Below are 14,019 nucleotides of genomic sequence, written 5' to 3'. Positions count from 1 at the left end.
ATTAAATACATTAACTATCAGGAAAAAAGCAGAAAACATATTAGGTGCACAGGTTTTTAAAAAGTTATTTTTTTGTTTAATGTATTATTGTAATTCAAAATTCAAACATTCTCCTGCTCTTTTTTTCATCTTATAACCTAGCTGTTGTGTAGTATTAAAAATCACAATCATCGTTTTATTCAACAAAAATATAACCTAAAAATTCAGTAATTTGAAAATAGGAAGCAAGAAGAACTCGTTCATCACATTCGCTATAAGTTCGGTAGAAAAAAAGCGCTCCAACAGCACGTTGTGTTCTTGGGGACAATAGTGTGTGAGTGTTTTGGTTTAGATGATTTAATGATGGTGATTTCAAATTTAGCAATCACAAATACAGCGTATTAATACTTCATTTTGAGGGTTATTTTTAAATAAAATGAAAACTAATTTTACCATAATGTGACAAAAGTGTGGGAGTATGTTAGGATTTTTAATTACAATTATTGCTTAAATAAAGATTTTTTAAAACTTATTTTTACACCTAATATATGTAACACAGAATGAACATCTTCAAAGTTCAGTCTGGGAAGTTGGTTGCATTTTCTGCTTCTGCAGCACAGGTTTAATGAATAGACAGATTTGGAAACTCCTCCTTTTTTCCAGTGATGTCCCTTTAAAAAAATAACTTCATAATTGACTGGAAATAAAATCAATGACGTGTGCCCCTGTGGTCTTTGGCACCATGTTATATATATTTGGCTAATATTTACATTTACGGCATTTTAGCAGACGCTCTAATCCAGAGTGACTTACAAGGTCACTGGTATTACAGGTAGGCCAGTGCAGTGTTAGGAGTCTTGCCCAAAGACTCATATTGGTGTAGCACAGACTGGTTGCCCAGACCAGGGATTGAACCCAGGTCTCTCACATGGGAGCCAATGGTGTTACCACTGTACCACACCAACCACACCAATATTGGCACTGTGGTCAGAAAGGGACCAACAGGAAGTGACCTAAACAATACAAAACAATCTACTATGAATTCAAATTTCACAATACAGCCATGTCTCAAAGTAGTTATATCACAACTCCTACACATTGTACGGTGGCCCCTGGGAGCACCTACAGGTAGACGCCCATGTGTTCTGTGAGCTCAGTGGATACAGCATGAAAGTGAGCTTTTCCCCCACATCCTCATAATACAATCACACAGTTCCTTATGACATTAACACTATAATAAATATACTATAAGAAGAATAACAATAATAACAAAATATTTGCACAGAAGGATCTATACACAAAAAAAAAACGTTTTTTTCTCTCGTTTTGTGCTCTCAGTACAAAGATATCCACAGAGTCTAACTATATACAACCTACAATAAATACTGCCTAATTTCACCACCTGCTGTTCTAGTATGTCCATGTAGTTTTAGTCCCTTGGCCACGTTACAGCTGGACTTGACCATTGCGTCTCGGATCTTGTGGAGAAGGAAGTGTGTGCTGTGGGTAATGTGTGTGTGTGTGTGTGTGTGTGTGTGTGTGCGTGTGTGTGTATGTGCATACGTTCATTTGCAAAAGCTTTGTTGAATTTGTTGATTTTCCAAGCTACAAAATATTAACACATTCTTTACAGAGACATTTATGTTTCTTTTTTCCCCAGTATTTTAAAACTGACAATGGCACGTTGAGCCGGTCTGTAAATTTAAAATGTTGTGGGGGGATGGTCATTTGGCTTTCTTTATACCAATGAAGACCTCATTATACTGATGAAGATATAATGATAATAGAAGATCATTCTAATGTATCAATGGAAGACAAGATTTCTCACAAACACTAGATTCAAATGCTCAAAATGATCTTCTGTATGTTACATGCAATTACACCTTTCCTAAACCCCAAAAAGTTACGTATGGCAGCTTTAAACTCTAATTGTGCACTAAAATTCACGGAGGTACAAAGAAAAACATGTATCTCTATTTTTGTCAGTTTTTAGTTTACTACATCATATGAACACAGCAGCTGTCCTTCACATTGTGTGGATGGATCAATAGAAATGCGGCAAGATTATTTGGAATATAATCTTTTTCCATTTACTTCCATTGAAAGTTATGAAGGTATTGTCCTTCTCCCATAAATTGACTATTTTGGAGATACATGTTTTTTGGACAGTGATGATATGCTCTTAATTTACTTAGAAAATCAACATACTTTTGACCAGGGGGTGTATAAACATTTCAAACAACAGTGTTTGTGTGTGTGTGTGTGTGTGTGTGTGTGTGTGTGTGTGTGTTTGTGTGTTTTGAAAGCCTCCTCATGTCTCGGGTGTGCTTCTCTGGGCCTCATGGTGTCTCCTGTTGCGAGGCTTGCGCTGTTCCTTCAGCTCTTTGGAGTCTTTCTTACGTTGGAGGCCGGCGGCCGGGTCGTCTCCAAGCTGCCAGTAGTCTTGGCAGTACTGGTTGATGAGGCCCATCTCAGGCTGGCTGAGGATGGTCAAGAGATCTTTGTACTGCTCTGCGCTGGGCGTCCAGGCGCTGGCCAGAAGGGGGCCAGAGGGGCCAGGGCCGGACATCTCTGTCTGGACGCTGTTGACCGTGCGGGCTGATAGCACCACCAGCTGCAGCTTGACCAGTGTGTGTTTGAAGTTCTTTTCGGTGGAGGTACACTGGTAACTGCCAGCGTCGGACAGCTGCAGAGAGCGAAGGAGAAGCCCCTGTTCTGTACGGACCACTCGGCCATCGGAACGGATCTGAATCAGAGGTGCGGAACACAAGAAAAATACATTAACCATAGTAAGATAAAATAGCATCAAACTTTTTGTGTAATATACTTCAATTCCAGGTCTGGAGGCTGTGATTGGTCAATGTGATTTCCCACACAATGCTAACATGAGCAGCAAACTGTAGCAACACTTAGCTTCATGTTCTGATTGTGCTTTTTACTCAGTGTTTACGTGGACAGACAGAGACAGTGTTAAACTGACCGCTGGAATGGCATTTCAAGTAAATTTTGAGAAATCACTTGGAAGATACTTACATTTCTTTCACTGGACTCCAAGTGCCACCGACCAAACAGAGTCCGTTTTGTTCAAGTTCAACAGTAACATTATAAAGGGATTGTAATCAGTGAACAACATCATCATGGATTTTAAACCTTACCAAGCAGTACTGCACTTATCAGGGAAAAAAACACCACAAGAGTTTCTGAAATGATGCACTGAATAGCACCCCCTTGTGGAGTAGTTCCTGAATGTGTATGGGATCACACTGCAGAGTTTTAATTCGTAAGTAGATTTTTTAAGGTGCATTTTAAAACCTTTTGGAATTGGGTCTCTACTTGAATCCTAATAGAATATAATGGTGAACCGTGGTCATAAATTAAGACGATGCCTTATGGATGTGCAGTGATGCACTACAAACCTCTCTCCTCCGGTCACTGTTCTCCTTCTGGAAATGCCATTTAATGGAGACGTGCGGAGACCTAGCCTGACACTCCAGGAACGCCGTGCTCCCCTCCACTCCATACTGCACTGACTCCAGAGTGTTCTTATTGGCTGGAGAGGACAAAAACGGTTAAAACAATATGTTCTAGCCAATCTGTCAGTGTTATGTTGTCCTGTGTTTGATGTGTTGCTAACCATTGGAGTTGTATCCTCTGCACTGTCTGATTGGGTTGCCGTATTTCACATCCTGCCTTCGACTGCGTCTGTTGGAGCAAAGAGTTAGAGCTATGAACACACACTTACTGGCAAATTCGGACAGTTTTTGTCTGAGAGTGTTGACTTTATAAAACTCTGGCACTATTTTCACAGCCATTTGATATTTTCTAAAGACTTTTGACAAAAACCTGAACCTAGCAGCAACTTGGCATAATATATTTTTACAGCAAAGGTGTGTGTTTTAGAGGGCAGGATTCACCAATAAATGCCAGGTGCTGACAGACTGTTGAGATAAATATTAGACGTTGAGGTTGTCTCAATATTTAAGGACATATCTTGGATAAAACAGAGTTTGGACAGCTGGGGGGTTGTATCTGAACCTAAATAAATTTACTGCAGATGAGAGGATGTCTTGGTGAAGATTGTGCCAGGAGCAAAGGGAACGGTTACTAAGAAGCTAGCTTCCAATTCTTTTTAGAAAACAACACACACACTGAGGCCTCAACTTTGTAACACTTTACTGACAGTAAACAGACTTCACACTAAAACCTCTCAACCACAATCTAGAGTCATATCTTATTTACCATAAGGATTATCAAATGAGTGTTTACTCCATCCCAGCAACATTTCAACAGCTTCTATATTTACTATACATTGCTTCATTCTCTATTTTTATTACTTCTGATATTGATCAGCATCTTTGAGTAATACCACTCCAACACATCTTTTTTGTACATTCTAGTGATATTTAGAGGCAATTTAAAAGAAATATTATCAGCTTCATTTCTGTGATCTCTCACCTTATATACTCTGCAAGTTGATCATTTTAAGTGTCCTTTACTTTGACACTTCCAAATAAAATAAAACATAAACCACCTTAAAAGAAAATAAATTTTACAAACATCAGTTTTTTTTAATGTTCACTATGCAGAGTTCATCAAATCCAGACCTTGGATCTGAGTTCAAAGTCAGGATTTTAAAATGGTAGCTGGTATGACGCTATAGCTGCAACTAATGCATCTGATTGGTCAGGGATAGTGTCAAACCTGCAATGATAGTGGTAGTGATATGGTGCTTTTCCACTGCATGGAACCTACACGACTCTAGTTATCTTGGCACGGCTCTTTGGCTTTTCCGCTGGCCAAATCTGGTCCTGGTCCCTGGAACCGGGTTCGTTTTCAGTCCCAGCTCACTCCGGGTTCTAACTGTGCCAAGTAGGTACTAAACGGTGATGTAGAAACCCTACAGAGCGCTGATTGGCACGAGAGACATGTAATATCTTGTAAAAGCTCTTAGGTTACAGCAGATTTCACATTTATTTTTATCAGACTCACAACGGCAGCGTTTAACTTTATGTTGAGGTGTTTTAAAGAGGTTTATATGCTTCTTGGGCCGATGGCTGACAAAAATTTTCCAATGAAAGCTAAACATGCAACAAGAAAAACTGATCTGTGGGAACTGGGGCGCAGAGCCGTGTTTAGTGCAAAAAACAAAAACATCACGCGATTACACAATGAGAAAACAGCGCCTAGGTTTACCGCCGCCATGATTTTCAAAGCCAGAGATTCCTGTTAGAGACGAGGTTTTGCAACGTTACTGGCTCCATTTCGCAGGGGAGCTGGCTCTCCAAGTCGAGTCAAGGAGAGCCGGACCCATGCGGTGGAAAAGCACCAATAGACAGGGGTAGAGTCAACCTGAAATAATGGCATTTGAGCAGACTGCTCTTCACTTCAGGACACTATCAGAGCCACGTCAGTGTTTGGCTCACTTTAGATTCACATTCTGTTTAGCACAGTCAGCACAGCCATAAATTTACCAGAGCCAAGTTTGGTTCAAATGAATTTCTCCAATACTGAGAGGGGGCCATTTGCATTGATATTAGATAAAGTTTTTTCCTTCTCCTATAAAGTTAGCATTTTTTGACATTAGTGTTCTCCAGAGGTGACAAAAATAGACAATACAAGTAAAAAAATATCCACTCCAGGTTTTTGTTCCAACTGCTGCTCTAAACGTCTTCGTCCAGGCTCGGGTGTGAGGGCAGTTGAAACAAAATTCCGGGAAGGTTTTTTACTTCTTGGACTGGAATTTGCCACCTCTGCTGCAGTCCATTAACTGTCTAATATGGAAGTGTTGGCCTGACCTTTTCTGGTTGGCAGAGTATCGGGAGCAGGATTTCCCATCCCAGGCGCAGTAGGGGTCCCGAGCGAGACAGCAGTCGGCACACGCCTCACCATAAACGTCACACCTGTGCAGGGCCAAGTGGGTCACACCCACAGCTGAGCTCACGTATAGTTGTTGCTGTAGAAGTCAGAACAATACACATCACTCAGATTATTACTTTTACACACTGCTTTGGTGGGAATAGCTTGGAAAAACAACCCAATTCACAGTTTTCCTTCTTTATGTTAAAGTTATCGGTTGCTTTAACACCTGTACACAGGATGCCATGAACATATAAAGTGCTATAAAAACTGTCAGCTATATGGATACACATCAGTAGTAGTAGTTGTGTTTCTGATCCAAAAGTAATCACCTGAATGACTGAATAGAGTCATTTTCCATCAACTCTTTCTAGAAGAGAAGAAGCTGTTACTGCACCAAAGCAGTGGCAAACTTTCTATTAATGCCCTTGATTTCAGAAGAAAGTTGAATGAGCAGGTGTCCACTTTTGGATAAAAATGGACCAAAATACAGACAAACATCAAGCTACAGAGGCCTACGACTATTTTTTGTATGTGTGATATGAGCTTTCTTATGTCCATTTATAGATTCCAGTCTGTTGGGAACCAGTTTGTAAACAGGTTTTGAGGCATTATTTATGAGTGCTGTTTGTACTAAACCAAGTGGAGGGGTATACATTTGCATGACCTTTAAGCTACTTTAGCCTCACACGACAAAAATAAGAAGCCTTTTTAAAATCACATTAATCCCAGCTGTTCTGAAACGGCTCTCAGAAAAATGACAAATGTCCTGAAATGTGAAGGCGAGAGTTTACAGTTCTTACTCTTTTGGGAGAAATCTTCATGGTGGTAATCGGTGTCGGAATCTGCAAGATGAATTAATAGCAACATTCTTTATAATCATCATCATCATCATCATCATCATCATCATCTTCCTCATCATCTCAGTATGGTCTTTAGTATTAGGACAAATTGAGAGAGATGGAGAACGAGATGGAATTACTCACTCTGAACACCTCCACCTCCTCCAGGACCAGCTCCTCCGTCTGCAGGTCGTCTCGAGGCAGAACGATGACCTTCTGTACTGTCCCTCTGTCTGAAAGAGCACAGCCATGGTCAGTATCAAACAAACAGGAGCGAAAATGACTCACGGAAGGTAAGATGCTTCCGCTGATGCTGGATGGTTTAAGTAGAGGAAAACGCAAAACGCAGAATGGCCGTCAAAGACACGAAAATAAAAAGAAGATGTGAAATGAAATAAAATAAAATCGCATTACTGAACCTTGTAGGTATCTTTTCTGCCTCAAATGACACACACACACACACACACACACACACACTCACTCACTCACTCTATTTATCTATCAAACAACTAACAATTAACAAATGTAGCTTAGATAGCACGCAGATTGGTGCTTTAAAAAACAATATTTCACTCTCCCTCTGTTTCCCTTGTTCTGATGTTAGCACACGATATCAGAAACTGTTTTTTTTTTTGCTGAGCACCATATGTGACTGACTTCTTGAACTCATAAAGCTGAGGTTCTCACCTGTTCCCACGAAAAGCACTTCGTAGTTCCCGTCCGCAGCTGCCACCTGGTCCACTGTGATGGTCGTGAACTCATAGTCCACGTTGGTGCGCACCACCAGGGGGCGCTTATGCACCGGATACACAGCGTTGTACATGGTGGGGTGATTCCGCATGAAATTAATGACCTCATCCGGGTAATCCTTAGTGGACTTCATGTTAGGGGTGAAAGTCCCTCCTGGACACTGTGGACAGAGGACAAAGACTCAAGTCTGTACAGAAGCACACACTGGTATTGCAAAAAAACAATATTGTTTATAAGGTGGAAAGAGAAAAACAAGACTTCTATGGGTTAGCTGTTGTGATAAAAACCAAATAAAGAAACAAAGAAACAACAGCATAGATATGTAATTACATAAGCCATAAGTTTGGAGACTATTCCAGTGAACTGTCTAAAAAGCTCATGTTTATTTTTTAGAATACTCTGTTCTACTAAAGGCTAAACTTTTTCGAAGCAATATTAATCTTGCTTTGATAATGACATAGTAAAAATAACAGAAAATCAACATAACACAATACATGCTGCATTTCTACATAACAAACTGATTATTTGTTTTGCTGCTGATAATTATCCTGCAGGGTTTTATTGCAGCTCTAATCAGACCCAGATGCTCTTAAAACCTTTATGAACAGCATCAGTTCATTTTGTGTGGTAAAGTAGCAGTTTGTAAATAATTAAAAACTGCTCAATGGGTGTAAGGGACTGTTTCAGCAGTGGCTGAATCTTCATTGACTCCCTGCTCCCTATATAGTGCGCTATAGTTTGCCTTCTTCCACCCTAGATGAATAGTGCCCTAGACATAATCATTATGTCCAGTAGGAAAACTCTCAGGGCTCTTCTAGGACATATGCATGACATATCACCCCTGTCCAAAAACATGTATCTCCTTTTTTGTCAATTTTTATTTTACTACATCACTGGATCACAGTAGCTGTCCTTCACATTGTGTGAAAAGTTCAAGAGGAACGGACCAATAGAAATTACATTGACTTTCACTGTAATTTAAGAAGGTTTTTTCCTTCACCTGTAAAGTTACTATTTTGGGAGATATTTTTGTTGCACAGTGACGATATGCATGATAGCTGTGAGGTTGGAGGTACAACCGGCTGAGGTGTTTGCTTTTGCACTGCTGGGTGTGGGATTGGTAGGGGTAGTAGGTAGGGGGAGTACACTTCAGAAACGATGTGTGATGAGCAGTGTGCACTACTCTTGCCGAACGTTCTGAGACCTGAATGCGATTGGTCCACATAGAGTCTACTACACTACTATACTATAAACTAATATAACAAAGAACTCATTTAATACTTTGGCATGTTTGTGTTTGGTGAAGCTACAGGACAAACAATGCGATGTGGTTAGGTACATTTTTTTAAAACAAAGTCATTAATCTGCGCCATTGGGTACATAGCTACAGTCCTCTCTGTGATACTCACTGTCCCAGGCCGAGGGTAGGGGATCTTGCCCTGGTAAGGAATCCACTGGTAGTTCGGACCCTCTTTATGAGCAAAGGGGCCGTTAAAGACCATCCTCACATCAGCCATGGAATACACACATATAGCGGATCCTTTAAAAACTGACCTGAGAGAGAGAGAGAGAGAGAGAGAGAGAGAGAGAGAGAAACATAGAAAGGTTGATATATTAAACCATTAAGCACATACACTATACACTCATATATTTATTCTTTTATGGTCTTCCTCTCTCGCCCACACAAATGCACAAAGGTACACATTACCACACGAAGGATAAAAGATCAACAGATTGAGAGACAAAGAGAGAGAGAGAGAGAGAGAGAGAGAGAGAGAGAGAGAGAGAGAGAGAGAGAGAGAGAGAGAGAGAAAGAAAGATAGAGAGAGAAAGAGAAACAAAGCAAGCTCTGGAAGCACTCTTGCCCTAGAGGAGAAAAAAGCGTTTTCTCATTAGCATGGAGCTGTGTGCCTTTGGGTTTAAAAAGCTTAGCCAGAAGCCTTGGCCGATTTGAATCTAAAACATACAGAGAAGCCTGAGGTAGACCACTAGTCTCTCTCTCACACACAAACACACACACACAAGGGGTCAAATATTTGTCAAATCACACCTGCTCTGTGGTGGTCCTGTGGTAGTCCAGACCATTGAAGTAAAGGGGTGAAACGGGGCAAACAAAGTATGCAGAGCAACATATAGACATGAGTGTGTAATTGTCAAAGGAGAGTGAGTGTAGAAACAAGGAGGTGGTGTTAATGTTATGGCTGATCAGTGTTTATGTAAATACTGATCAGCCATAACATCTTTGTTTCTACGCACACTGACTTTCTGTCAGCTCCATATCTGAGTTTAATTTATATATAATAGGGACATGAATGGGTGTATGGGCGGCACAGTGGCGCAGCAGGTAGTGTCGCAGTCACACAGCTCCAAGGGCCTGGAGGTTGTGAGTTCGAGTCCCGCTCTGGGTGACTGTCTGTGAGGAGTGTGGTGTGTTCTCCCCGTGTCCGAGTGGGTTTCCTCCGGGTGCTCCGGTTTCCTCCCACAGTCCGAAAACACACGTTGGACTCAAAAGTGTCCGTAGGTGTGAGTGAATGTGTGTGTCTGTGTTGCCCTGTGAAGGACTGGCGCCCCCTCCAGGGTGTATTCCCGCGTTGCGCCCAATGATTCCAGGTAGTAGGCTCTGGACCCACCGTGACCCTGAACTGGATAAGCGGTTACAGATAATGAATGAATGGGTGTGTATATGTGGTGTGTGTGTGTGTGCGTGCTTGCATTTGTGTGTGTATGTGCACGTGTGTGTGTATATGTTTGATAGGTGTGAGGACACTGTGGTGCAGCAGGTAGGTGTCACAGTCACACAGCTCCAGGGACCTGGAGGTTCTGAGTTCAAGTCCCACTCCTTTTGGTGTGTTCTCCCTGTGTCTGCGTGGGTTTCCTCCAGGTGCTCCAGTTTCCTCCCACAGTCAAAAAACACACGTTTGTATGTGGATTGACAACTAAAAAAGTGTCTGTATAAAGCAAATATAAAACTTGTCCTAGTTTGTCCTAATCCTCCTGTTTTCTCTGGATTTTGTCATCTCTCTCTCTCTCTCTCTCTCACTCTCTCACTCTCTCTCACACACACACACACTTAGAGCTCACCACTGGCAAAGAGCTGTGTATTTACACTGGACACTTGGCATGTGAACCTTCTCTGAAAAGTCCACGGCTCCTTTCCGAGGCCTCAGAATGGTTTCCATGAATTCAGATGCTGTTTATTAGTCTGATTGCTGTGGTGAAACATACGAAACTATCACATCTCTCACTCTCTCACTGACAGGACACACTCTGCCAAGGGCCGCTACATTGGGAACAGTGTTCTGCTGCATTAAATCTGTCCTTCTGCAGGAACACACAGCCAGGATATGAGAGGAAACGCTGCTCAGACTAGTCAGACTGGTTGGCCCATCTGATAAGTCCAATTACAGAGCAGTGCTGTAGAAAACAAACGGACCTGTCCAAGCTCCGCCCACACACGTGATTTTTCATGGTGAGGGACAGTCAGTTGAAGACTGTGGTCATTGTTGGCTAAAGAGGCGGCTCACTTACCCAGACACAGAGAAGACTCCATAGATGACAGGGTTTTTGGTGTCTTGAGTTTTCTGAATGAACACATCCCCTAAAAGACATCAGAAACACAAGTCAAGGTCTATTTTTTATTCATAATCACATGTGACTAGGGCACCACACCATAAGCATTACTTAGGAAATCTCTCTCTCTCTCTCTCTCTCTCTCTCGTGATAACATTGATATTCTGACTTGTTTATGTAATGAAACTATGCAGTTACGCATCATATGGCATATGTTCATAAGTGAGTCATTTAGACACAGCAGCATTACGGTGCAAAGTAGCTCAAAAACCTCAAAAATTGTTTACAAAATAATCAAATGTTTACAGATTTTTTAAGGTATGTTTCTATATTTTTGAAACTGCCACATTTATACTAAAAGATAATTTATGCATTTATTTTGTTGCAATATTACGTTCTTGTAATTAATAAAACATTTTTTTTAGATATTTATGTTTGAGATATCACCAAAAATATCATTATCACAAAACCACCCTGAAATATCGTGATATTATTTTAGGGCCATATCGCCCACCCCTATTCGCAATATTCATTCATTCATTCATTCATTCATTCATTCATTCAATCATTATCTGTAACCCCTTATCGAGTTCACGGTTGCGGTGGGTCCAGAGCCTACCTGGAATCACTGGGCGCAAGGCAGGAATACACCCTTGATGGGGCGCCAGTCCCTCACAGGGCAACACACACACTCCCATATTCACTTACACCTATGGACACTTTTAAGTCACCAACCCATCTACCAACGTGTGTTTTTGGACCGTGGGAGGAAACCGGAGCACCCAGAGGAAACCCATGCGGACACAGGGAGAACACATCAACCTCACAGACAGTCACCCGGAGCGGGACTTGAAACCTCTAGGATCCTGGAGCTGTGTGACTATATTATATAATTATATATATATAATTTAAATGAACTGAATGTAGCCAAATAAACCCAAATTAAATCTAAATTGCAATAAAGTACTTCCCCCAAATCATTCCCAGTGTCCAAATGTCCTGGTATGTCCTGCTTTGAAAGGGTATTTGGTCCCCATAAAAAGCTAAATGGCACCTAACACAGGAAATTAACCTCAAACACTAGTCACTAGTCCTGAGCCACAATGGAAAGATTGATAATCAAACAAGAGGAAAAAAAAAATGAAGCTCTGACGGAGGAAGGTGAACTAGAGGGACACATTCTAAACAGAGTACAGACTAACCCTAAACCCAGACTAGGAAAATATCTCTCCACAAGTTGGTTTACACCTGTTTATCAGCATTTCTTTCAAAATAAGGCTATCAATAACAATGTATCATACTTTTGCTTCAGTAACAGTCTCTACTGTTGTGAGAAGGTTATAAATTACAGGTCAAAACACTGTTGTGAGGATCTGATGGCCATCAGCCCTGAGAGCACTGTTGAGGTCATGTACTCCAGCATTCCACAGCCTAGTGTTGGGGGCTTTACACTCCCCTGGTTGACACTTTGCATTGGACATGGTGGCCTTTGATTCCTGAGTGGTGCAAAGAAGTAGTGGAATTTTTGTATAATAATTGTGTGTGTGATCTGAAGACCTGACTGTGTTCCAAGACTATGTCTGCGCTCTGAACTTTAAAAATATGATTCTTTAAAGAATCACCCAATTAAATGTTCTTTAGAGAACCAAAAGTGGTTCTTCAATTGCATTGCTCTCAAATACCAAAGCATTTCCTGGCACTGTTCATTTAGAAGAAGAAGTCCCATGACCAAAGGCCTGGAGGAACCAGAGGAGAGAAGGCTGTCGTAATTCTGTGAAGGAATTCACTCCTGAAAGCACCGGCTGACCTCATGTTTTCTCATGTCCTCTCAAGACCAGTGAGGGCTTTATGGCTGTTTGCTTTTGCAATGAGACAGTGGCCTCCTAGAAAAGAGCCTGTGGTTTTAACCCAAGGGCCTTGTATTTTTAACTCTTAAAAGTATAGACTTGCTATTTTTGCTGCACTATATAACCGTAATTACATGTGTAATAACACAGTTACACATGTAATTACAGTTGTGTTCAATGTGCATTCAATTAACAAAGTCATGGGAAAAATATGAAGACAATGAGTATCAAGGGTGGGTTTTTATTTCTATGACACAATGTAAATGTCTTGACTGAGGAGTACATCATATAATATTCAAAGTGTATCTAAAAGTTTGTAGCTAGAAGAATATAGATGATAATAGCATTGAACAATGAGCATCAAAACATGGCAGAAATCTCCCAACCACTAAAAAACATTCCTTTCTTTGTATCCACAGGGGATTTATTCAAGGTCTTTACATGGACACCAAAATCGGCTGATGTTTAAGTAAAAAAAAAGTTATTATTTGCATATAACCTACACATATCCTCCTGTATACAGACCATCCGTAGATAATTTAATACCCAATAAAGAGTAAATGCTGTTTAGATTATGTATGTATTGTTTAAGGAATAATGAAAAGAAACAATAGCCTGTACACATTCAGTACAGAATCAACCATTGTAAACCTCAGTATAGAGTAAAGTCTAAAACAGTATAGTATAATACAGTACAGTATAGTACCATATAATATAGTACAATGTAGTGTACTATAGCTATAGTACAAGGATATGTATAGTATAGTATAGTATAGTATAGTATATTTATAATACTGTATCGTGTAGTGCAGTATTGTACCTTATAATATAGTACAATGTAGTATACTATAGTTATAGTATTGGTATATGTATAGTATAGTATATTTATAATACTGTATAGTGCAGTACAGTACACTACAGCACAGTGAAGTAAGTGTGTAGTAGAATGAAAGAACAGATGAGACATGAGGTGAACACTGCTCAAACAATTAGAGCTGGAGAGAGAGAGACTGAGGATGTGTGAAATGGTGGGAGGCTACAGCAGTGTCCTCTACACATCACTTTATTCCTGTGGATTCAGTGTAGTGCTCCAAATGCAGAAAATTCCTATTCTCCTCTTTAGGAAATTGCTTGGATTTTTTCTTGGATAGCATTTTATTCAGATACTTCTAATC

The 14,019-nt window shown here is 40.5% G+C and overlaps 1 protein-coding gene across 1 annotated transcript in view; it reads right to left on the bottom strand.

Moving 5' to 3' along the window:
* Window positions 1-2,148: 2,148 nt before the first annotated feature.
* sema3fa (sema domain, immunoglobulin domain (Ig), short basic domain, secreted, (semaphorin) 3Fa) overlaps window positions 2,149-14,019 on the bottom strand; it is a 69,307-nt gene continuing 57,436 nt past the window's right edge. The window contains exons 11-19 of the mRNA XM_066663130.1: window positions 10,956-11,025; window positions 8,837-8,981; window positions 7,365-7,587; window positions 6,822-6,910; window positions 6,639-6,680; window positions 5,775-5,932; window positions 3,614-3,681; window positions 3,396-3,529; window positions 2,149-2,725 (exon numbers count right to left, since the gene is read on the bottom strand). Coding sequence (XP_066519227.1) covers window positions 2,291-2,725; window positions 3,396-3,529; window positions 3,614-3,681; window positions 5,775-5,932; window positions 6,639-6,680; window positions 6,822-6,910; window positions 7,365-7,587; window positions 8,837-8,981; window positions 10,956-11,025 — 1,364 coding nt within the window. The 3' untranslated portion in view covers window positions 2,149-2,290. The remainder of the gene's footprint in view (window positions 2,726-3,395; window positions 3,530-3,613; window positions 3,682-5,774; window positions 5,933-6,638; window positions 6,681-6,821; window positions 6,911-7,364; window positions 7,588-8,836; window positions 8,982-10,955; window positions 11,026-14,019) is intronic.

The sequence above is a fragment of the Hoplias malabaricus genome, chromosome 3 (assembly GCF_029633855.1).
Source record: "Hoplias malabaricus isolate fHopMal1 chromosome 3, fHopMal1.hap1, whole genome shotgun sequence".
NCBI lineage: Eukaryota > Metazoa > Chordata > Actinopteri > Characiformes > Erythrinidae > Hoplias > Hoplias malabaricus.
The sequence above is the reverse complement of the archived record's forward strand: the minus strand, read 5'-3'. Positions and strand labels throughout refer to the sequence as shown.